Below are 21680 nucleotides of genomic sequence, written 5' to 3' on the forward strand. Positions count from 1 at the left end.
AATTATAGAAATGTCTCTAATTAGACACAAATAGAGATATTCGGAAATAAAAATTTGAAATTTTGATCAAAAACGCTATTTTCTAATCATTTTTATTTTAACTATATATAAAGTATCTTTTTCTATAATTTATACTTGATGGTTTAAAAGACGTTTAGACTCAAAATTTTACTGCATTTCATGTGGTAACTATGCTTTATCACTAACTACCTCCTTGTTTCAACCCTGAACAATATATTATACCTCCCAATGCAGGTATTACTCCAACAAAATTAGCAATTTGGCTATTGTCTAAAATTTTCTCAAAGAAAGAGGAGTAAAGTCCCATTTTTAGAATTCGAGCTATATTAGAATGCAACTTAGACAAAAGGTTACAGTTTCAATACACATATTCAAAAAATTTGCATTCGAAATTTAAGATAAAGTACAATTTCCAAAAAAGAGTATCGAATCAGTGCACAAATATGCATTTACATGCTTACACTAGCTTGCACTAGTATTAATAATTTTGAAATTAATTTTCAAATTATTCCCATACCTTTTGCAAAATTATTATGCTTATGATTCTAAGCATAGTTAAGCGATCTCGAATTTGAATTGCTAAGAAAAAATAATTAGTAAAAAATTTGTCTATGCATTCTGTATGATGCTACTAACTATATTAGCAGCATACCTAAAATCTTTTCAATATTTTTGAGGCAATTTGAATGGTACCCCTTCAATTTTGTGAGGGACCCCCTTTCATTTTTTGAATAGGGTACCTTAAATGAAAAAAGGACCTTATGTCATATTTTTAAATGGGGAAGGTTGACATTTTTTACCACATTATAGTAACTCAAGTGTGACATATGAACAATATACCCTATAATTTTATGAATATGGCACTTTTCGTCGATTTTCAAAGAATTAAATCGCTTCTATCTCAATAACTAATAAACATATAAGATTTTTGAAAGTATATATATAGTGTACTACATCTCAAGATATTATTGATATGTATTAGAAAGAATAATATATTGGATTTTGATATCACAAAATGACTTTTCAATTTATTGTAGTTCCTCACAGAGTTGAGATTTAACAAAATTCTTTGCAGATAATTTATGAAGGGATGATTGACTAACTAACTATAGATACATGAATTGAAAATAAAAAAATCGATTAAATATGAACCTTCATAAATCGTTTAAGAAACTAAAAAACTATTCTTTATTGGTTATTTTGGACGAAATTTAATATATGTGGTTTTATTGGACAATAATCGAGTAACGGAAAAATATAACATTTATCTATAAAGTGAAAATTTAGAGGTATATTTCGTAAGATATTTCCTCTCTGATTACAAGAACTATTGTGAGCTATCAATCTAATGAAAGAGAGCAGATTTGGCCGTAATGAAAATGTAATACTTCGAAAATCAATAGAAAAAAGATTAATTTGTTAGAAACAATCGACTTTGACACTGAATTCTAAGAGCAAACGTTTACATTAGGACATTTTAATCATTTCCAAATATTGCAAAATTGCATTTAAACAAGTTAAGGAGAATACTATAGTAACGGTGTTGTAGAGAAATATAACAATTTTAAAGATTTTGGAACAGAATTTGAAAAATATGAAAATCAGATATATAAAAAATGAATAAAATAACATTATGATGGAATATAGGTAGATGAGTTATTAATGGTGATATGATTTAAAATTCAGAATTAATGAAATAGAATTTCGATTAAAAAAAAATAATGTAATGGTATGAAAGCTTTGAGGCTAATTATTAATATTCGCATATATTTTAAGTTAATAATAAAATTATGATTACATTAAGATATAGTAAGAATGAGATTACAGAATGAAGGTTGATGGGGATGAAAATGTTTAAACTTTAGAGACATTAACAATAACAAGTGTTTGTTGTTCACTGAGTAACTTTGAGAAGAATCGTTTGTGATTCTTCTCAAAGTTGCATCAAAGATAGCCATTGATAGACAATGTTTGTCTTTGTGTACAACATTCACTTGTATACAAAACAATAACAAGTGTTTGTTGTTCACTGAGTAACTTTGAGAAGAATCGTTTGTGATTCTTCTCAAAGTTGCATCAAAGACAGCCATTGATAGACAATGTTTGTCTTTGTGTACAACATTCACTTGTATACAAAACAATAACAAGTGTTTGTTGTTCACTGAGTAACTTTGAGAAGAATCGTTTGTGATTCTTCTCAAAGTTGCATCAAAGACAGCCATTGATAGACAATGTTTGTCTTTGTGTACAACATTCACTTGTATACAAAACAATAATCGAAATAATATCTTGTTATAACAAGTCTGTTATGATGAAACTGAGTTTTGTTATTTTATTAAAAGTATATATCTATGAAATAAAAGATTACAAATTGTAAGTAGAACTTAAGAAAATAAAGAGATTTTTAAAATTTATATAAGAAGTAGTACATATGAAGGGTTTTGTGACTTTTTTTGTTACGTCTATATATAGATGAAGGTATATTTTTACATCTTCTATATATATATAGATGATATAAAAATTTTTTCTTACGTTTTTTAAGTCATGAATTCGTAAGAAAGCGTGACATTATTAAATAAATTAGTAATAAATATTATATACTAAACACATTTTAAAATATATTTATAAATCATTAAAAAATTAACTTTAATTAAAAAAATTAACATTAATTTTAAAATAATTTATTTTTTTATCTTTTATAAAAGAATCTATATATAGAAAAAAAAAAAAAAAAAAAAAAAAAAGGGAGTGGGGCTTCCAGGCACTTCGTGCCTTCTAGCCCTGAGGATGATTGGTATAATGAAGTTTTTTTTTTCTTGGGGTGTCCTTCCAGGCACTTCGTGCCTTCTAGCCCACATAAATGAAGTTTTTATTCGGAGGTCTTCCAGGAGCTTTTCACAAATTATATATGTTTTCATGTTTTGTCAAGACTTCTTCGTAAATGTTTTGTCATGATTTCATTGTATATGTTTTGTCAAGACTTCTTCGTAATGAGCGTAAATGACCCAAAAATAATGTTTATGTTAGAATGTTAGATCTAACACGTTTTCTAACATGTTTTCTAACATCGTAGAAAACTCATGATTTCATCGTAAATGTTTTGTCAAGACTTCTTCATCGTAAATGTTTTTAACTTCACTTAAAATGCCACGTAAGCTACGTAAGAATATACGTAAGAGGAAGAGAGCATTGAAACATCCAATAGTAAAACTGACACCACAACAACAGTTGCAACAACAAATGCTGAATGACCCCACTATGTTGCAACAAATGTCAAGCAATCCTATGCTTTTAAACCGAGTTGTTGGTGCACAGAGTGGAGGTTTAAGAGCGGCACTTTTAGCGAAAATGGCAGGCTATGGTGGAGCTGCAGACGGAACAGCTTATAACCCTCAAAGTCAAATGAATTTGAGTTCACTCAAAAATCAAATAACAGATGTCAAAAAGTCAAACATAGACATACAGAAACAAATAAGTGAAAACGAAAAGAAACTAGAATATGACAGACACACAAAGAAACTCAATGAGTTAAACGTAGAGAAAAAGAAGAAAGAAGAACAACTGAAAGAACTAAGTACAGAGGAATATGCGAAAAAAGTGTCAGAAAAAGCAGCAGAAGTAGCAAAAATGGAACAAGATGTTATAAATTTGAAAAACCATACTACTCAATATAAAGTACTGAAAGATGAAGAGATAAAACAAAAAGCCCTGAAGACATATATGGATAGCGATGAGTATAAAAAAGAAGTTGAAGCAAATGTAAAGGCAGAAAAACTTTTACAGTTGCAAAACCAAACCGTACAGTATGAAAACTTAGCACAAGAAAGTAAAAATAACGACGCAGCCATGCAAAAGGCAATGAAAAGCGCAGAATATATAAAAGCTAACAATGACTGGTTAGATGCCCAAGCCAACGCTAAAGCAGCCCAACTCATAGGGTCAATAAGGACAAAAATACAAGCGGATGAAGACAGTTCAAATGAAGCTTTAACAAATGCTGACTTTAAGAACGCCTTCGAAGCTCTTCATAGTAAGGTGAAACAAGTGAACGACTTCTCATCTGGAAAGAAACTGAAGTCTGAAGGTTTCGACAAAGAGTTAAAAGAAGTAGCACAAAATATGACGAAAATAACAGATGCAGCAACGAGACAGGCAGTTCAAAGTGCCTATGACGCCGTTAGAGCAACTGTTGTGAAAAGTCAAGAAAAAGAGTTACAACAGACCAAAACAGACCTAGTAAATGCTTTCTTAAGAACGAAAAGTCAGGTAGGACATTACGCTGCAGATGGAACATATGTGCCAGCTGGTGGAACTTATATACCACCAAACCCTCCAAGAGAAGCACCTGCACCAGGACTACCTAAAACATTTACATCGTCACATGGACACAGACACAGGCATGCACCAAAACCAACACAACAACCAGCACAACAACCACCTCCACAACCAGCACAACAACCAGCACAGCAACCAACAGTTCAAAACCCTGCACAACAACAACCACAAACAGAGCAAGGACATAAAAGAAGTAGAGAACAAGGAAACCAAGAATTCTTAAAAATGCTTAAAGAAGAGTGTGGTTTCCCAGATACTGTTGACTTTAGTGACAGATATAAAGAAGCTATTGGAAAGTTCAAGGATGGAAATACTGACCCGAACCTATTTAGCTTTATGGCTCAGCACCAAAACGGATATAATCTCAAACCTGGAAAATACAAGCTCGCTAAGGGATATGATTTAATAGCATATCATCCAAATGACATGGATGAATTTACTCCGAGATATTTGATGTCAGAGCTAAATGACAATTCAACTTTCGTCATGAAACGCGTAAAAAATAGAGACGGAACGAAAGAACAAAAGCTTATGAATGCGGATGACGTAGATAGGGAAATTGTTGAAAACGGTCTCGGAATATATGAAATGCCAGCAGATGAGGTACAAGAAACTCCACAGGAAGAAGTTCAGATACAACCAGACATGGAAGAAATAGTTCAGCAACAACAGCTAGAAGAGCCTGAAGGAAACGAACAAGTCACTCCTTTGGAAACTAACTTCACAGAACTAGATGAAGATTTGGAACAGCCGAAAAATCTTGACCCTCAACAAGAGTATGCGGAGAATATGGAATATTTCCAAGAGTCTAAAAAAAATTCGGCTGACATAGTAGAAGAATATCGAAAAATGTTTGCCGACATACAAAAGACTCCAACATCAGATGAAAATATCCAGCATAGAATGGAAGAACTGAAAAAAAATGTACACAAATACAACAACCCTTTTTACTTACGAGCATTTAACGTTCAATCTTCGGATGAACTCGGTGAAAATAAAAGGTTAAATTTCAAGAAAACATATAGAAATGAAACATTGTTTAAAGTTCATTCAGAACCTAACCAAGATGGAAACAAACCTACTTTTGTTTCTGCAGACGATGGAACTACAATGAGATGGGGTCATAAAGCTAATCCGGATAGGTGGTTCATAAACTTACAACCACAATTCCAAGAAGTTGTAGACGCAATGGAAGTCAATGGTGAACCAGATATAGCTGGTATTTTCAGCGCGGCTTTAATGCCATTGAAAGATATGAAACATGCAGATATTTTGGACCAGTATGAAATGAACATGGCTGATGGAAATATAACACCTGACGTTCTAAAACATTTATCTCAAAGAACTACACAGAACCATAGAGATGGTATATTTGGTGAAGAGTTTAGAAAGAAAGTTAGGGAGGGCGAAGGAAGAGAACCTATTGTACATGACCTTGCAAACGAAAGTTTACAAAATGTCATAAAAACTTACTTTGCAGACAATGAAATGAGAAGGGATGAATATTTAAGAAAACTCAAATGGACAGTACCAAATGAAATGTTAGTATTGAAAAACATGTTCCTTGACAAAATAAAACCAACTACAGAAATAAACGACGCAAGACTGAAAGATTGGGTAAAAGCTTTCCCATTCACAAAAGATATAGTTGGTAACATGGAAAGAAAACCAGAATGGCTACAAAAACATATATTTGGAAACGAGCATATTCCATATGGACAGGCACTGTTTGAAGAGCTTGAACCGGAAACTCAGGAAAGAGTCATGCAAACAATACGCGAAGACTCAAATACAGACTATGACAAACTCTTTCTAGGATATAGGGTACCTGAGATGGGCGACCAGAGCCCAAAGGCAAAAAGGACATGGGAAATTTACAACATACTAGATGAACATAATGCAAAGATGCAACAACTTCAAGCAGAGGGCAATGAAGGAAAAGAAGAGTTAAAAACTCAGTCAGGAAGAAAGTAAAGCTTGGTCCACGTGGGTTCTATTATGACATATAAATCCAACTATTCTATATTTTTACTCATATGAAATGTACGCCGCTCAGAATATAACGCAACAGTTTTTGGATGCTATGAATGGAAATGTTTCCGAATGGTATAACGAATGCGACAATGCCATTAGAAGGTCAGAAATAGTTCCTGGAACTTACGAATATACAACTGCTGTTTCTTATGGAAACGTAGGTGAGTTTGGAGAAGGTTCTTCAACAACAGTAGATATTGCTTGCGACAGGTTTCATATTATTTCTATTGACAACTCATTCTTATACGTGGAACAAGACATTGAATAAAACCTTCTGCCAAGTTGTCTGACAAGAAAGGTTGCAATGGAATTTTCTATGTCGGATACCAATATGCTCCAGAAGTTTTCATGGGATATAAGATATATTCTAACTCTGACTTAGTTCAAACAGTAACATGGGCAAACTATGAATGGTTCGCTTTGAGAAACTCAGTACAACACCAAGCTAGAGAACAAACAGACCAGTATGCAACTATTGAGAAAATAAGAAGACTTGACCCTAACGTTCCAGGAGTTTATGTTAACCTTTCTGGACAAACTGCAGCAGCAGTAACCAAAGTAAAATTGAAACTTAGAGTTCCTTTGTCATCTTTCCTCATCTTCAGGTTTTTAAGATACTTGCCAAACTGGGCAGGAAAAATTTCTATCGAACTTACTCCAAGCAAAAATAACTTAGTCATTGCACCACACAAGACCCATTCACTCTTACAGATAGTGGGAACAAATAAAATGTCATTCGCCGACTTTTGCAAAGACAAAGTTGACTTAGACTTTGGTTTCTCAAACCTCAACACTGAAGTAAACTATTATTTCAATGCTGCTGGAGATGCTTGGGACCCAGTTAAGTTCACATGCGAAAAATTTGAATGCAAGAGAATAGAAAGCAGACTTGCAGTCTATATGTTGGACCCAGATATTTCAATGCTTTAGCTGCCAAATATATTGCAGTTCCACTTATGTTCCCTATACACCAAATATCTGTCAAAGACTTTGCAGGTGAAGTTGGAAACCAAAGTGCTGACCCAGGTGCAAGAACAGATATTGCCTTAACAACTGCAATGAAACATGCAGATACTATGTTTGTACTGTTCAGACGAACTATAAATGACTATTCTTGCTTCTACAACCCTGGTATTAAATACATATAAACATAGATGGCAAATTACTATCCAAGAGAAAGAATATTCTACAGTTGAGGATATGAGGTCATACAACTTGACATTAGATGCTATGAACTTTAACAACAACTTCACAACAACCATTAACCCTGAAATGCAAAGTTCTATTATGCCATATGTGAAAGTATGGACCCATACAGGAGCTCAAACTCAATATACAAATGGAGACCGTTCAAACTTTTGGCTTGGCATTCCATTTGCTGACTCAGAAGACTTTATGGGTGGTATTTCAACTGTTGGTACAGTTCAAATACAATATACTGGTGACAGAGACGGTCAGATGAATGAAAGCAAAGAAGTTTACAAAACCAATAGCACTTTTCACGGAAGATGCTCTTTTGAAGATTCGTTCGATGAAACCTGCTGGGGCTCCTCAGATTGGCATAACGACAGCTTCCATCGAGCAGATTTTGGCAGCAGGTCAGTAAGTTGTTCTTGAACTGACTTCTCTCGTCAAATATTGACAGTACGCAGTTTTGACATAAAATTGTATTATAAACTTTCCTTTAGAAATATCGGTCAGTTTTGTTGTTATATTTTTGTCTGCTTCAAGAACTTTCACCATTTCGGTTATACCAACTTTCTTTGCTTTATGAAAATATTTTTGGTTCAGCAAATATTGCTATTCTATAACATTTACCATTGTTTGTATAAAGACTATTCTATCAATGAACTTGTATTGTTTGTGTGTAAACTTTGTTTTGCTTCAATTCGAAGAGATACTCAAATACGTCCATCTTTTTATTCTAAGTAAAATGTCATTTCCGAAAAATAGAAGCGTAAGTGTTTCAAAAGGTTTAATGGCGGTGGCAGATGTGAAGTTAAATTCACCAACTCAAACAAACAGTCAAAGTGTTGTTGTCAATGTCAAAGACAGAGATGTTGAAGTGGGGAAACCATACGAAGACGAAAATGGTATAACAATAGTTCCTGTAAAGAACAACCACATACCCTGAAGTTAGCAGAGACTTAAGTTCTGTTGCAGATATTCGAAATGACTACCAACAACTTAAAGACAAACTTAAAACTCAGGAGAAGATTTGTCAAGCTTTAGGTATAATGTTAAACTTGGTTGAGCACAACCCTGTAAAAGTGAACTCATATGTCATTGCACTCATGAAGTCTTGAAAGAACTATTGAAACTTTTGACAGAGGCAGACGATATAAACATCAAAGAAATAGAACCGCGACATTGCTTGCTGTGGTGTTTCATATAATTCATTGACAAGATATACGTTATGAAGGAGGTGAAACGTTGAACTTAAAATATAGTTTCCCAGACGTCATAAAAATATTTGACGACCACAACATTCATTAAAATTTAGTTGCTAAGTAAATGGCAGAAGACATAGTGGTTTATACTATTACGACTAAAAACCCTGAGTCATATAATTCTATAACAACAAACTTACAAAGTCCTCAAGGACGATATTGTAAACTAACTTTAAACACGATGACGACTAAGCCTGTTTTGCTCTTTTTGACACCAGAAGATTTTATTGTTGTGAATGGTAAAAAATACTCCTTTGAAGATACTTACTCAGATATACCACCAACAGGTTTTGTTGACTTATTTAATACTTTAAGGACGGATGTAACATGTGCTGCAACTAGAGCAGGTTTCATTATGTTTGGATGTCCGACTGAGTTTAGTATAAACGATATGAGCTATAATACAAAAACTTATATCTGTTTTTATACAAACAGTTTCCTATAACAGGAAAAGGTGTCATACAGGAATGTCTATTCCATTGACATTAAGCACACCAATCTTATATATTGTTTCAAACTTAGGTTCAAAGTGTTATTCGAATGTCGACAGAAACTATTATGACCAAAAGATACTTATGCGTATAACAATACTTTCTCTGCTGGTTTGCCTATTGTTCATTCGAATGCAGAATTTTCAACCTTAGTGAACTCAAACACTTTGGCAAGTATAACATTGACATTAGTTGACGCAAACTTTGTTCCTGTAAAACTTTTATGTCCTATGTATTTGTCAATGACGGCAGAAAGTTTCGAATTGGAAGATGCAACTGGTGAAAGTATTGTATTACAAGAACAACTTCACAACAAATAGCTCAAGAACAACAAATGCAACAAATGGAACAACAAAGTCAAGAATAAAAAAATAATATTTTTTTTTATTTTTATAAAAATGTACAGAATAGATGTTTCAGATTTTTATGACTTCCAAGCATTCAGAAATATGTGTCCATTTCGAGACTATAACAAAGCAGTCGAGAATTTGAAACGTTTAGTCATTTATGTCGACTCTGCCCCAGAATGTTATGTTATGAAAGAATGGGATGTTGTCTTTAACAAACCAAGAGCAACAATAGTTTCAGAACAAGAATGTAGACAGAAACTTAAGAAAATAAAAGTCGTACAAGTTGGCATGAAGATGTTAGATGCTTGGGATATCTTATTGTCAAAGTTAGAAAGATTTTTCAGTTCGTGGTATAAGTTTTATACACCTTCTCCAAACTTCTATTCTATCTTCACTGGATATAAATACGAACAAGTAGAATGGAAAGAAAATATTATAGAAGCTTGGTTAGACCATGTCAAAGAAATTATATGCAATGGAAACGAAAAGGTTTATGAGTATATCTTATGTTGGTTTGCAAATATCTTACAACATCCAAGTGCTAAAAATGAAACTGCTCTCATTATAATTGGAAAACAAGGAACTGGTAAGAATACTTTCTTTACAGATATCTTATGCAAACTGTTAGAAGGTTATTCGAATCCGAATATGACAAACTTAGAAAACATCTGTGGCAAGTTTAACTCCTCAATAGAGAATATGAAACTTATAGTTTGCAATGAACTTCAAAGTATAGATACAACAAAAGTTTTGAACTCAGATGCTTTGAAGAGTCTTATAACAGACAAAGTTGGAGTTGTTGAAAGAAAGTATAAAGACCAAAGAGTTTGTGAAAATGTTGCAAACTTCATTATGGTTTCAAACAATGTTGTTCCGATGAAGTTAGAAAGTTCTGACAGAAGATATGTAGTTGTCAGAACGTCAGATTCTCATATGCAAGATACAGAATATTTTGACGACTTAGCAGAAACTTTGACACCTAACTTTTACAACCACTTGTTCTCATATTTCATGACATTAGATATTTCTAAGTTCAATCCAAGACAAATTCCACATACCGAAGAAAGACAAACATTGTTAGAAGCAAACAAGAGTGTATATGAACTGTTTATAGATGAGACTAACTTTGAGTGTTTAGATGAAAGGTCATTGTACGATGAATATAAACAGTATTGTCAAGAGTATGGTTATATGGCAGCGTCTAAACGTACATTCTTGGCAAATGTCAAAAATCTTTTAGATGTTCAGAACGGCGTATATACAAAGAAAAATTTTTCTGAGTAAATTTTAAAAAAAATATTTTTTTATTTTATTTGAAATGTACGCTGAGTTTGTTGGAGAAGACCGTTGGGAAACTTGTTTGTTAGATGAGAAATATGAAATTCACTGTTGTGAGTCATTTGAAGTCAGAAACAAAAAGACAAAAAGAGTTTTAAGCGAATGGGAGCAAAATAACGGATATGCTAGGATGAAGATGGGTGGGAAAAACTATTTAAAACATGTTGTCATTGCAACTCATTTTATACCGAACCCTAACAATTTACCTTTTGTAGACCATATAAACCATATAAGAAACGACAATAGACTTGAAAACTTGCGTTGGGTCACTCGTTCTGAAAACAGTAAGAACAAAGGCAAATTTGGAGATATTGTATTCGAATTTGTCGACGAACTAGAAGATGAAGCAATTGAAATTACAGACTATGGCAAGCATACGTTTGAGTTTTACTACTATAGCGAAGAACAGGACTCTTTCTACTTTTATACCGGCGTTAACTATAGGAAATTACAAGTATATTTTACTAAGGCGGGCTATGCTTATGTAAACGCTAGAGATACAGATGGAAAATACGTTAAAATACTTCTTAACAAATTCAAGAAGCTATATGGCATACCATTTTAAAACGTTTTTTTAAAAAAATATTTTTTTATCCGATATAAAAGATGACGAAATATATTTCAGTCAACAAGTATATGACAGAAGTCAAAGAAGAACTAGACCCATTCGCTTATTTGAATGTTTACTTCTACCATTTTGAAAAGTCTTCATTCAGCAAAGTTTGGAACATCGAACCAGTTAAGTTTGCTATTGTGACTAAAAATGGTGCGAAATTTGAAGACTTAGACATAGAAGGTTTGTTAGCAGTCAAAGAAAATTTTGACAGAAGGTTCTCAAACCTGAAAGAAGGCAAAGCATACAAACTTGTTATACCTTATGAACCAAAGAAAGCAGACGACTATGAATATTATGAGTCTAAGATAGTTGAAGTTCAAGGTAAATTGGGTAAAAAGATTTTAGAGTCTAAGCCAGTGTTTGCTCCTAAAGAGGAAGAGAACATTGACATTGACCCAGAAATGTTCTAAAAATAAAATTTTATTTTTACATGTCAAATTTCTTTTTCTCTGGAACTGGTTCAGGTTCTTTCTTCTCTTCTTCTACTTTCTTTTCTTCTACTTTCTTTTCTTTCTTTTCTCTCTTCTTCTTCTTCTCTGGTGGAGTTATGTCAAATTTGGCGCAACCATATTTATGTAAAAGTTCTTTGTCCTTTAATAGCTCATTTATTCTGTTTTCTATTTCATCTTCAAGAACAGCGCATGTGTCTTCTTTGCATTCTAAGAACTTTTGTTGGACTTCATCTTTCCAAGAGGCGTCATCTCTGTCAACAAGTCTGTCATTGACAAATTTTAAGACTTCTCTGCCTAATGTTTTATGGTTCTTGTCATATTCCCAGAAACAGAACTTTAGAACAAATTCACCTTTCTTGTTTACACTATGTAAGATTTTATGGTCGACAGATGTTTTGCTGTCAAAAAGCTTGTCTCGAATATAGATAGCGAAATCGCTAGACATTTTCTAAAAGATAAAAATTTTAATTTTTCTAAAAATATGTTAGAAAAAAAGTTTGCTGACATTGACAAGAAATTTGAGAATGTTTTAAATAAGAACAAGAGGAAGTTAGAAAATGCTCAGATAAAGCCTATACATGACAAGTTCTTATTTGCTCAGAATGGTATAACAGGTCTAATTGCACCACCTGGGTCGGGTAAGACTTTCACTTATCTTAAAATGGCTGCACAACAACAAGAACTAGATGAGAAGAACCCATTCTATGAGTTAGTTGTTATTTGTAGTACTTCTGGTCAATTTGACCAAACCGTCAATTCGTTCAAAGATATTATAAAAGAAGTCTAAGTTAGTATGTATAAAGGATACTGAGTTGTTAGATTGGATAAAGAAGTACCAAAGAAGAGTTTTGAAGTATAATGCTATAAATGAGTATATAAATTCTAAGTTTAAAGACCCAAATGAGGAAATGCAGAGAATATTAGAGAAGAAACACTTCAGAAACAAACAGAAAGAGATAGAATACATTTCGAAGAAATTGCAATCTTACGATTGGAAGACTTACCCTCATAGATGTCTTCTTATCTTAGATGATTTCGCCTCTCATCCTTTGTTAAAGAACAGAGAACAAGACATGTGTCGAATTCTTAAGAAGCTCAGACACTTTAACATCTCAGTCGTATATGTGTACAGACAGCAAAGAGTTTAAGTAAGGATGTTAAAAGAATACTTACTGACATTATACTTTTCCCCGGATTGTCCGAAGACGATTTCATGGAACTTATGAAAGAGTCCATGGCAGGTAAGTTTGACAGACATGAACTATGGAGAAGTACAAAGTCATACAAGACCCTCATACTTCTTTCAGAATTCATATCTACGCAAACAAAGTTCAAATTGTAAAAAGTCAAGCGTAAAAATGTAAGTGTTTGAGTCTTAGTCTGTTGTGGTGCTGGGGCTGTCGGTTCTTCTGGCTTTGGAAGGCATTCAGGAAGAGGAACGTCAGTCATCCGTTTGTGTCCTGTCGGAAGGAAGAGTTCTTCCAGTTGTCAAGAAATTTTTTTTCTGTTGGAAGGAAAAACTTTTCCTGAAGTTCGACCAAAAAGTTCTCAATTTTCGAAAATTTGAATGGTTTACGGACGGACAACAGGAAAATTTTTTCTAGTTGTCGGGAAATTTTTTTCCAGTTGTCGGGAAATTTTTTCCCTGTCGGATGGAAGGACTCGGAATGTCGGATGGAAGGACTCGGAATGCCAGAAGGATTTGACAAGCCAATTTACCATCTAGAGCTACCTGAGCCATCTGAAGTCAAGCTTGAAAAATAAATGGTTCATCTACCCTACTTGTTTGAAGTTGTCAAAATACTCTGTTATTTTTTCTTTCAGTAGCGGTAAGTCTTCTTTGAAGGTAAGTATTGTACAACCTTTCATATCATAGTGTGTTTGAGGTAACGTATCTTGAACTATTTGTTTCACATCTTCATTTGGTGTCATTGAAATCGGTAAGTTTTCGCGATAGAACCAATTTCTGTCAGATTTGTAAATCTTAGCAAGGTCGTAAAAGCTTTTGTTGTTTCTTCTGACTAAATGCAACATAACCATATCTCTGTCTTCTTCATTTTCCATCTCTTCAGTATAAATCATATACTTATAGTTCTTTTCCTTTCCTTTTGGTACCGAACGTGGTATTCTTTTCTGTATGCTTTTATCTTCTTTCATCATATCTTCTCTCTGCTTTGTACAAAGTTCGTCAAGAAGTTTACAAACATACCAAGCATAACGAGGTGAAGCCCACATTGCTATTGAACTAACTAGGAACTTATGAACATATATACCTTTTAGATGTGATGGTAAGTTTTGTCTGTCTTGGTACATCTTTTTAAGTTCTACATGTTCAAACTCACTGAGGAGTTCATGAGTGCTATTTAATTCAAACCAATCTTGTGGTTTCATAGTATCTGGAGCAAAACATGCTGTCAAAATACTTTGCATTTGGTACATATCGTCTTTGACCGAACGAATGAGACGGAGTTGTTTTGTTAAACTGAACCCACTCATATTCTTCATTTATAGCTTCATGGACTATAACTGTTGTTGTGTTCTCTGTTGTTGACATATCTGTCTTTACATACAAAATAAAAAAAATATTTTTTTAAAAATTAGCGTTATTTTTTTTAAGTTTGGTCATCCTTCACTATATGACAAATATACTATATTTTACTTAAAAATATGCAAGCGGCTCATAGCTCAGTGGTATGGGCTACCTCGCTACAGGCGTCGAAGACCTCGGTTCAAATCCCGATTCGCGCAGGTTTTTTCCTTTTATGCAGTGAAATTTCATGTACATAGGTTACTTTGGTGTTAGACCCTAGTGAAGAAAATAGAACGATATAAGTTTACATTTGTAAGGCTACTTTGGTGTTAGACCCTAGTGAAGAAAATAGAACGATATAAGTTTACATTTGTAAGGTTGGACGATAAAATTTACTGACTGACGTCGGACATTGTCTTGAAAAAGTCAAAGACTTGTCTTGAAAAAGTAAAAGACTTGTCTTGAAAAAGTAAAAGACTTGTCTTGAAAAAGTAAAAGACTTGTCTTGAAAAAGTAAAAGACTTGTCTTGAAAAAGTAAAAGACTTGTCTTGAAAAAGTACGGGTATCGTCTGAAATCAAGACCACTGTTCTCAAATTTGAGAACTTGACACCAAAAAATTTCTTGAAAAAGTCAAAGACTTGTCTTGAAAAAGTAAAAGACTTGTCTTGAAAAAGTAAAAGACTTGTCTTGAAAAAGTCAAAGACTTGTCTTGAAAAAGTAAAAGACTTGTCTTGAAAAAGTAAAAGACTTGTCTTGAAAAAGTAAAAGACTTGTCTTGAAAAAGTAAAAGACTTGTCTTGAAAAAGTAAAAGACTTGTCTTGAAACAATGACCGACATAGACCCAGCAGATGAGGCAATCTACCTTATAGAGATAAATGAGCTAGTTAGGAACTACCTGAGCCATCTGAAGTCAAGCGTAAAAATAAACGCTTTACATGTATTTTTCAGTAACTTCGTCAAATAATTTTATAGCTTTATCTATCTCATCTACTTCAAACGTTTCCTTACCTTTCGTGGGAGCACCATACATTTTCTCAAACTTTTCAAGTAGTTCTGTTTCTGCAGCTCTCATATCATTAACAAACACAACCTTGACTCTATTGACTGTACTGTCATATCTTTGAGTTATATTATATGTTCTTCCTATCTTATATCTCTTTGTATTGAAGTCCTTCGGTTTCTGAACGATGTAAAGTAAGCCTTCACTGCAACGTTCTGAGTCGAACGAACCATATGTTATGAAGTTATATCCAACAACTGGGTCTAACCATAACAAAACTATTGGTATAAGACTTTTGTCTATAAGATATGCTGTAGTTCCATAGAATCTTACCGATATCATAAGCTCAGGATTTCTTGTCAAAATTTTCTGAGTTGAAGCAATTCCAACCCAATGCCATGTTTTCTTTCCAGATGGAGATATAATGTCTGACAAAGAATATTTGTTGTATTTCTTTGAGTATCTTACGTTTAAATCACCAATTCTAACCAATTTAGTGTTATTGTCTATCTTTTTAACTGTTTCAAACTCAATGTTTAACATTTCTGTTCTTACATACAAAATAAAAAAATAAATAAAAATAAAAATAACTTTATTTTTTCTATCTTAAGGAAATTCATGATTTTTGTTGCTGAATCTCTTCTCTCGGTTTTTCCGAGGGAAGCAAGCATATGAGGAAATTCATGAAATTTCATACGGAATTCAATAAAAATAATGTTTATGTTAGAATGTTAGATCTAACATGTTTTCTAACATGTTTTCTAACATGGTCTAAAACATACAAAACTCATGAAATTTCATACGGAATTCAATAAAAATAATGTTTATGTTAGAATGTTAGATCTAACATGTTTTCTAACATGTTTTCTAACATGGTCTAAAACACACAAAATTCATGAAATTTCATACGGAATTCAATAAAAATATATTTTAGGGTAGAAGGTTAGATCTAACCTGTTTTCTAACCTCATTTCTACCCCAGTTATTTTATAAGCGTTTTACATGGTAAACATTGTGAATTCGTGAAATTCTAAACAATTTCGTAGCTTCTATTTCTTCTTTTAGTATGTCAAAAGTTTTAACGATACCGAAGGTTTCTTTATATTTCTTCTTGACATCAGATAGAAGGAAATCTTCTGCGGTTGGATAGTTTTTGTTCAGAAATGCTAACATGTCCATTTTATCTTCTGCTGGCTTTTCTGCTTCTTTCTTTAAGTCTGCATAGTCGTTTCTCATACGTTCTATCTCTTTGACGGAGTAGTTATATTTCCTCATTGCTGCTTTACATTTAGAACATTGCGGGTTCATTTTTGCGTTATATTCTGAAACCTTACCTGCTAAAACAACTAAGGCGTCAATGGTTTTCTTTAACTCAAAAGTTGCGGGTTTTATCTGTTCATTCCATATCTTACCTCTTCTATCTTTATCTCTTATCTGCCATACACATTCAGCAACTAACGAAACAAAGTTGTCGTAGGTCTTAAACTCCCCAGATTTATATATGTCAGAGATGTTCTTATATACCATGTCGCAATCTTTGTCCATGACTTTGTGGTTGCAATGAAATCCAAGAAACTCATAGTTAACCTTTCGTATGAACTTCTTTATTTCTACTGAGTCAGTTGCTTTGACTTCTATTTCATCGAATTCTGGAATAGTAAGCTTTTGTTGTTGGATTTCAGGCAATTTGGGTAAATGGTCAATAATATCCTGCATTTCATAAAGATATTCTTCATCTGTTTCATCTTTTGCAGTGCAATCTAAATCTCCTTGGAGAAGTTCTTGCTTTATCTTCTGGATTTCTGTTTCGAAAGTATATGAAGAAGGAATGAAGCTTTTCATCTCTACTAACATTGACGTAGGATTCATGACTAACGAGTTTGGTGCTGTTGTTGCTAACATGTTCTTACAATAAAAATAAAAAATATTTTTTTTAAAAAACTAACTTTATTTTTTATGTTTTTTGTGAAAGTGTCAAAATTCATGAATTTCGAGAGTTTTCTACGATGTTAGAAAACGTGTTAGAAAACATGTTAGATCTAACATTCTAACATAAACATTATTTTTGGGTCTTTTACGCTCATTACGAAGAAGTCTTGACAAAACATTTACGAAGAAGTCTTGACAAATTCAAGAGTTTTAGACCATGTTAGAAAACATGTTAGAAAACATGTTAGATCTAACATTCTAACATAAACATTATTTTTGCTGAATTCTGTATAAAACTCATGAGTTTTCTACGATGTTAGAAAAGAGGTTAGAAAAGAGGTTAGATCTAACCTTCTACCCTAAATTATATTTTTGTCGAAAAAAATGGTTCATTTACTCACAATATTTTTGTACAAAACGACCCCAAACTTTTAACTTCTTTTCTGCAGCTTCAAATGCTATCTTAGCGAGTTCATATTCTCTAAATTCTCTCTTTAAATCTTCTTGTTCCCATTGGTCTAGTTCGTATGGCGAGTCTCTATAACCAGAACATATCTCACGTTCATGTTCTATTTGTTTTTCATGCATTTTTCTAACTTCTTCTTCGAACAAAGGTTTTGCATTCTCTACTGTATCTTCAAGTTCTTCTTCATCTAATTTCTCATGAACTTTCTTGTCTATGGAGTCCAGAATTTTTCCAACTGCTATACAATATTTTGGAGAAGCCCACATTGCTATATAGTTTACAAGTCTTGGGTCTACATACGTTCCTCTAACCTGTTTGATTTCATCAGGAATTCCTGCATGAACTTTGTATAAAAAGCAACCCGCTGTTTTCCGCGGGTTGGTATATTCTTCACAAAATGCCTTAAAATACTCTTCCCAGGACTTATTTTCCAACAACCTTCTAAAGTCTTTCCTAAACTGCTGACACATATTTGTTGCGTTAATATAACCATCCTTGTCTCTACGTAAGACTTCAATACCGTTGTAAGTGCCTTTTGTGAATGTTTCGCCATTAGATTTGTTCGTGAACGTTTTTGCTTCGACTGTCATACTGTTCTTACAATAAAAATAAAAAATATTTTTGGCTTAACCGTCGGACATTCGTTTGTGGCTTAACCGTCGGACCACAACGATAAAAATCTCGACAAAACATATACGATGAAGAAGTCTTGACAAAACATTTACGATGAAGTCTTAACAAAAAATATACGATGAAATCTATTTCCTGTGTTGTTGTCAAAATGTCATGTTGTCACACTTTTTCAGAGAAGTTAAAATGACCGAGTGACCGAGTGACCGAGTGACCTGGTCGCCTAAAATATATTTTTTTCTATCTTAAGGAAATTCATGACAAATTCAACGGGTGAACTTTGTATAAAAAGCAACCCGCTGTTTTCCGCGGGTTGGTATATTCTTCACAAAATGCTTGTTTTGAGGTCGAGCCACTTTTGGCTCCACCTCTTTTTTCAACCAAAAACTCATTTTTGTCGAATTCAGCACAAAATTCATGAAAATTCAACGGGTAGAAAACAGGTTAGAAAAGTGGTTAGAAAACAGGTTAGATCTAACCTTCTACCCTAAACATTATTTTTCAATACTTTTTCAGCACTTTTCTGTAGTTATATATGAAAGACAATTCGAGATAAAAGTCATAGTACAATGGAATAATATGTTGCACACCATTTGTTGTGAACCAAACTTGAAAGTCAGAGAAACTGTTACTAGGTGGTTCGTAGAATTTAGAAGCAAAGTCATAAAAGTCCTTACCAATACATAGAAAACTATTGTTGCTTGAACTGAAACTTGCATGACACATGACATTTTGAGGGTCAAACACATTTCTATAAACTGTCAAATCTGTTGGTGGGCGTATAAATTTAAACGGACCGTCAGGTGGTAATGGTTCGTTCTGGTTTAGTAACCGAAGAAATTGTGCCCAAGAACGTTTGTCTACTTCCCAAAATAAAAACTGTGTATCTCTTGGAGGGTTATTTTCAATCCTTTGAAATGAAACTGTGGAGTTCATCTTGTCATATTCTAGTTTCAGATAGTATGTTCCATTTAGTAAAGAATCGTATTTTTCTTGAAATTCCCAGTAGTATTTGTTTATTTGAGTTTGAAAGTCATTTAGAGTTTTCTCAAGACTTTCGTCTGAACGAATTGTAAAGATTCTCATTTCGTCAAATTTGTCTATTAGACCATCAGAACCTTCATACTGCCCATGAAAATATACTGCGAACATAAAAGCGTTAGTTCTTTTTGAAAACAAAACTTTTCTAAATCCTATTGCCTTTGCATCTGAAGGACTTTGAAGCCAACGAATTGGATAGTCAAACCTGTATGAACGGGATGAAATTTCTTCATCTGATATTGTCCTACCAGCATTTGTAAAGATATAGTCTAACGGTTTTGTATCTGCTACATTTGTTCTTTGTTTTTCAACCTGAAGCATTTAATATATGTAAAAATATATGGTTTTAAAATGGTATGCCATATAGCTTCTTGAATTTGTTAAGATATATATGAACGTGTTTTCCAACTGTATCTCTAGTGTTTACATAAGCATAGCCTGCCTTAGTAAAACATACTTGTAATTTTCTATAGTTTACGCCGGTATAAAGGTAGAAAGAGTCTTGTTCTTCGCTATAGTAGTAAAACTCAAACGTATGCTTACCATAGTCTGTAATTTCAATTGCTTCATCTTCTAGTTCGTCGACAAATTCGAATACAATATCTCGAAATTTGCCTATGTTCTTACTGTTTTCAGAACAAGTGACCCAGCGTAAATTTTCAAGTCTATTGTCATTTCTTATATGGTTTATATGGTCTACAAAGGGTAGATTGTTAGGATTCGGTATAAAATGAGTTGCAATGACAACATGTTTAAAATAGTGTTTTCCACCAATCCTCATCCTAGCATATCCGTCATTTTGCTCCCATTCGCTTAAAACTCTTTTTGTCTTTTTGTTTCTGACTTCAAATGACTCACAACAGTGAATTTCATATTTCTCATCTAACAAACAAGTTTTCCAACGGTCTGTTCCAACAAACTCAGCGTACATTTCAAATAAAATAAAAAAATATTTTTTTTAAAATATATTGTTTTAAAATGGTATGCCATTTCATATTTCTCATCTAATTTCTCATGAACTTTCTTGTCTATGTTTTGTTGAGACTTCTTCATCTAATTTCTCATGAACTTTCTTGTCTATGTTTTGTTGAGACTTTCTTGTCTATGTTTTGTCAACGGTCGTCTCCAACAAAACTCAGCGTACAGTTCAAATAAAAAAATACTGTTTTAAAAACGTTTTTTCTTTACTTTACATAACCTCCCGCTACCAGAAGTCTTTGACGCCAACCCATACCAGCTAATGAAGGTTGAGTTGGTTTAGTTTGGAAACTAAACTTTGGTTTTGGTTTATCTTCAGTTTTTGGCTTCCCTTCTTCTATCGGTTTTTCGTCACTTTTCGGTTCATCTGACTTTACCTCACCTGCAGGAACAGTTGTGTCGTCAACATCTTCATAAATATCATATGCCATTTGTTTTTGTTTTCCTTTCAACTTTTTGTGTTTGTTGTAAAGTTTAGAATATTTCGACTCTAAGTCAATGAGATGTTCTATAATGAACTGTTGATCGGTGAAGTAAACTTTTCCATCTGTTGTCTCGAAAGCTCCTTCAGACTTCAATATTTTATTTGTGAGAGTCTGTTTTTTTTTGAGATACTTGCCGTTCCATTTCTATGAAAAGTGACTTTGTAGTTAGGGTTTGTATTTCCAGACCTGGCACTTTCTATTATTGAATTTTTCTCTTCATCTGTAAGTTCTTTGACAGGTTTTGACAATGGTTCTGAACTTTTTGTTTGTGGTGTCAAATCTACCGTTTCAACTTCTTCGGTCATTTCATCTCAGTAAAAATTTTAGTTTGTTTTGTTTTCAACTGGTTGTTGTTGTTTTTTAAGTCGGTCTAAAACTTCCTGAGGTATAGGAAGAACTTGACAAACACGTGGTTGTGTAACTGCTGGAAGCCGGCAAATCCATCTTGAGCCCATTTGTCTCAATGCTGTATTGTTCATTTCATCTCAGTAAAAAATTTTACATTCCCCACGTTTGAGGCGGTTGAGGTTG

General features: G+C 33.3%; 14 protein-coding genes and 2 pseudogenes across 16 annotated transcripts, besides 1 other annotated feature; 7 read left to right on the plus strand and 9 right to left on the minus strand.

The window, feature by feature from the left end:
• Window positions 1-3306: 3306 nt before the first annotated feature.
• TVAGG3_0932970 (protein of unknown function, DUF4106 family) lies at window positions 3307-4183 on the plus strand (the record flags this gene model as incomplete). Its single annotated transcript, XM_051252670.1, has 1 exon — window positions 3307-4183. A coding segment is annotated over one exon (877 nt), but the record flags the coding sequence as incomplete, so codon positions are not given.
• A 398-nt stretch (window positions 4184-4581) lies between these two features.
• On the plus strand, window positions 4582-5411 carry TVAGG3_0932980 (protein of unknown function, DUF4106 family; the record flags this gene model as incomplete). Its single annotated transcript, XM_051252671.1, has 1 exon — window positions 4582-5411. A coding segment is annotated over one exon (830 nt), but the record flags the coding sequence as incomplete, so codon positions are not given.
• Window positions 5412-5544: 133 nt separating this feature from the next.
• TVAGG3_0932990 (protein of unknown function, DUF4106 family) lies at window positions 5545-6330 on the plus strand (the record flags this gene model as incomplete). Its single annotated transcript, XM_051252672.1, has 1 exon — window positions 5545-6330. One exon carries the CDS (start codon window positions 5545-5547, stop codon window positions 6328-6330), a length of 786 nt encoding a protein of 261 aa, XP_051078246.1.
• A 121-nt stretch (window positions 6331-6451) lies between these two features.
• Window positions 6452-21680: part of a mobile genetic element that runs on past the window's edge.
• Window positions 9730-10811, plus strand: TVAGG3_0933010 (uncharacterized protein; the record flags this gene model as incomplete). The annotated part of the gene is made up of 1 exon (XM_051252673.1): window positions 9730-10811. A coding segment is annotated over one exon (1082 nt), but the record flags the coding sequence as incomplete, so codon positions are not given.
• Window positions 11150-11584, plus strand: TVAGG3_0933020 (His-Me finger endonucleases family; the record flags this gene model as incomplete). Its single annotated transcript, XM_051252674.1, has 1 exon — window positions 11150-11584. One exon carries the CDS (start codon window positions 11150-11152, stop codon window positions 11582-11584), a length of 435 nt encoding a protein of 144 aa, XP_051078248.1.
• TVAGG3_0933030 (protein of unknown function, DUF4108 family) lies at window positions 11626-12045 on the plus strand (the record flags this gene model as incomplete). The annotated part of the gene is made up of 1 exon (XM_051252675.1): window positions 11626-12045. The coding sequence occupies one exon, from the start codon at window positions 11626-11628 to the stop codon at window positions 12043-12045; it is 420 nt and encodes a 139-aa protein (XP_051078249.1).
• On the minus strand, window positions 12062-12397 carry TVAGG3_0933040 (uncharacterized protein; the record flags this gene model as incomplete). The annotated part of the gene is made up of 1 exon (XM_051252676.1): window positions 12062-12397. A coding segment is annotated over one exon (336 nt), but the record flags the coding sequence as incomplete, so codon positions are not given.
• TVAGG3_0933050 lies at window positions 12569-13443 on the plus strand (annotated as a pseudogene). Its single transcript has one exon. A coding segment is annotated over exon 1 (875 nt).
• Window positions 13861-14641, minus strand: TVAGG3_0933060 (annotated as a pseudogene). The gene has a single exon. A coding segment is annotated over exon 1 (781 nt).
• On the minus strand, window positions 16608-17336 carry TVAGG3_0933070 (organellar and viral DNA polymerase type B; the record flags this gene model as incomplete). Its single annotated transcript, XM_051252677.1, has 1 exon — window positions 16608-17336. The coding sequence occupies one exon, from the start codon at window positions 17334-17336 to the stop codon at window positions 16608-16610; it is 729 nt and encodes a 242-aa protein (XP_051078251.1).
• On the minus strand, window positions 17365-17489 carry TVAGG3_0933080 (organellar and viral DNA polymerase type B; the record flags this gene model as incomplete). The annotated part of the gene is made up of 1 exon (XM_051252678.1): window positions 17365-17489. A coding segment is annotated over one exon (125 nt), but the record flags the coding sequence as incomplete, so codon positions are not given.
• Window positions 17943-18605, minus strand: TVAGG3_0933090 (uncharacterized protein; the record flags this gene model as incomplete). Its single annotated transcript, XM_051252679.1, has 1 exon — window positions 17943-18605. The coding sequence occupies one exon, from the start codon at window positions 18603-18605 to the stop codon at window positions 17943-17945; it is 663 nt and encodes a 220-aa protein (XP_051078253.1).
• Window positions 19147-20007, minus strand: TVAGG3_0933100 (uncharacterized protein; the record flags this gene model as incomplete). Its single annotated transcript, XM_051252680.1, has 1 exon — window positions 19147-20007. One exon carries the CDS (start codon window positions 20005-20007, stop codon window positions 19147-19149), a length of 861 nt encoding a protein of 286 aa, XP_051078254.1.
• On the minus strand, window positions 20033-20617 carry TVAGG3_0933110 (His-Me finger endonucleases family; the record flags this gene model as incomplete). Its single annotated transcript, XM_051252681.1, has 1 exon — window positions 20033-20617. The coding sequence occupies one exon, from the start codon at window positions 20615-20617 to the stop codon at window positions 20033-20035; it is 585 nt and encodes a 194-aa protein (XP_051078255.1).
• Window positions 20871-21095, minus strand: TVAGG3_0933120 (phage tail repeat-like family; the record flags this gene model as incomplete). Its single annotated transcript, XM_051252682.1, has 1 exon — window positions 20871-21095. One exon carries the CDS (start codon window positions 21093-21095, stop codon window positions 20871-20873), a length of 225 nt encoding a protein of 74 aa, XP_051078256.1.
• Window positions 21473-21628, minus strand: TVAGG3_0933130 (uncharacterized protein; the record flags this gene model as incomplete). The annotated part of the gene is made up of 1 exon (XM_051252683.1): window positions 21473-21628. The coding sequence occupies one exon, from the start codon at window positions 21626-21628 to the stop codon at window positions 21473-21475; it is 156 nt and encodes a 51-aa protein (XP_051078257.1).

The sequence above is a fragment of the Trichomonas vaginalis genome, chromosome I (genome assembly GCF_026262505.1).
Source record: "Trichomonas vaginalis G3 chromosome I, whole genome shotgun sequence".
NCBI classification, from domain to species: domain Eukaryota; phylum Parabasalia; order Trichomonadida; family Trichomonadidae; genus Trichomonas; species Trichomonas vaginalis.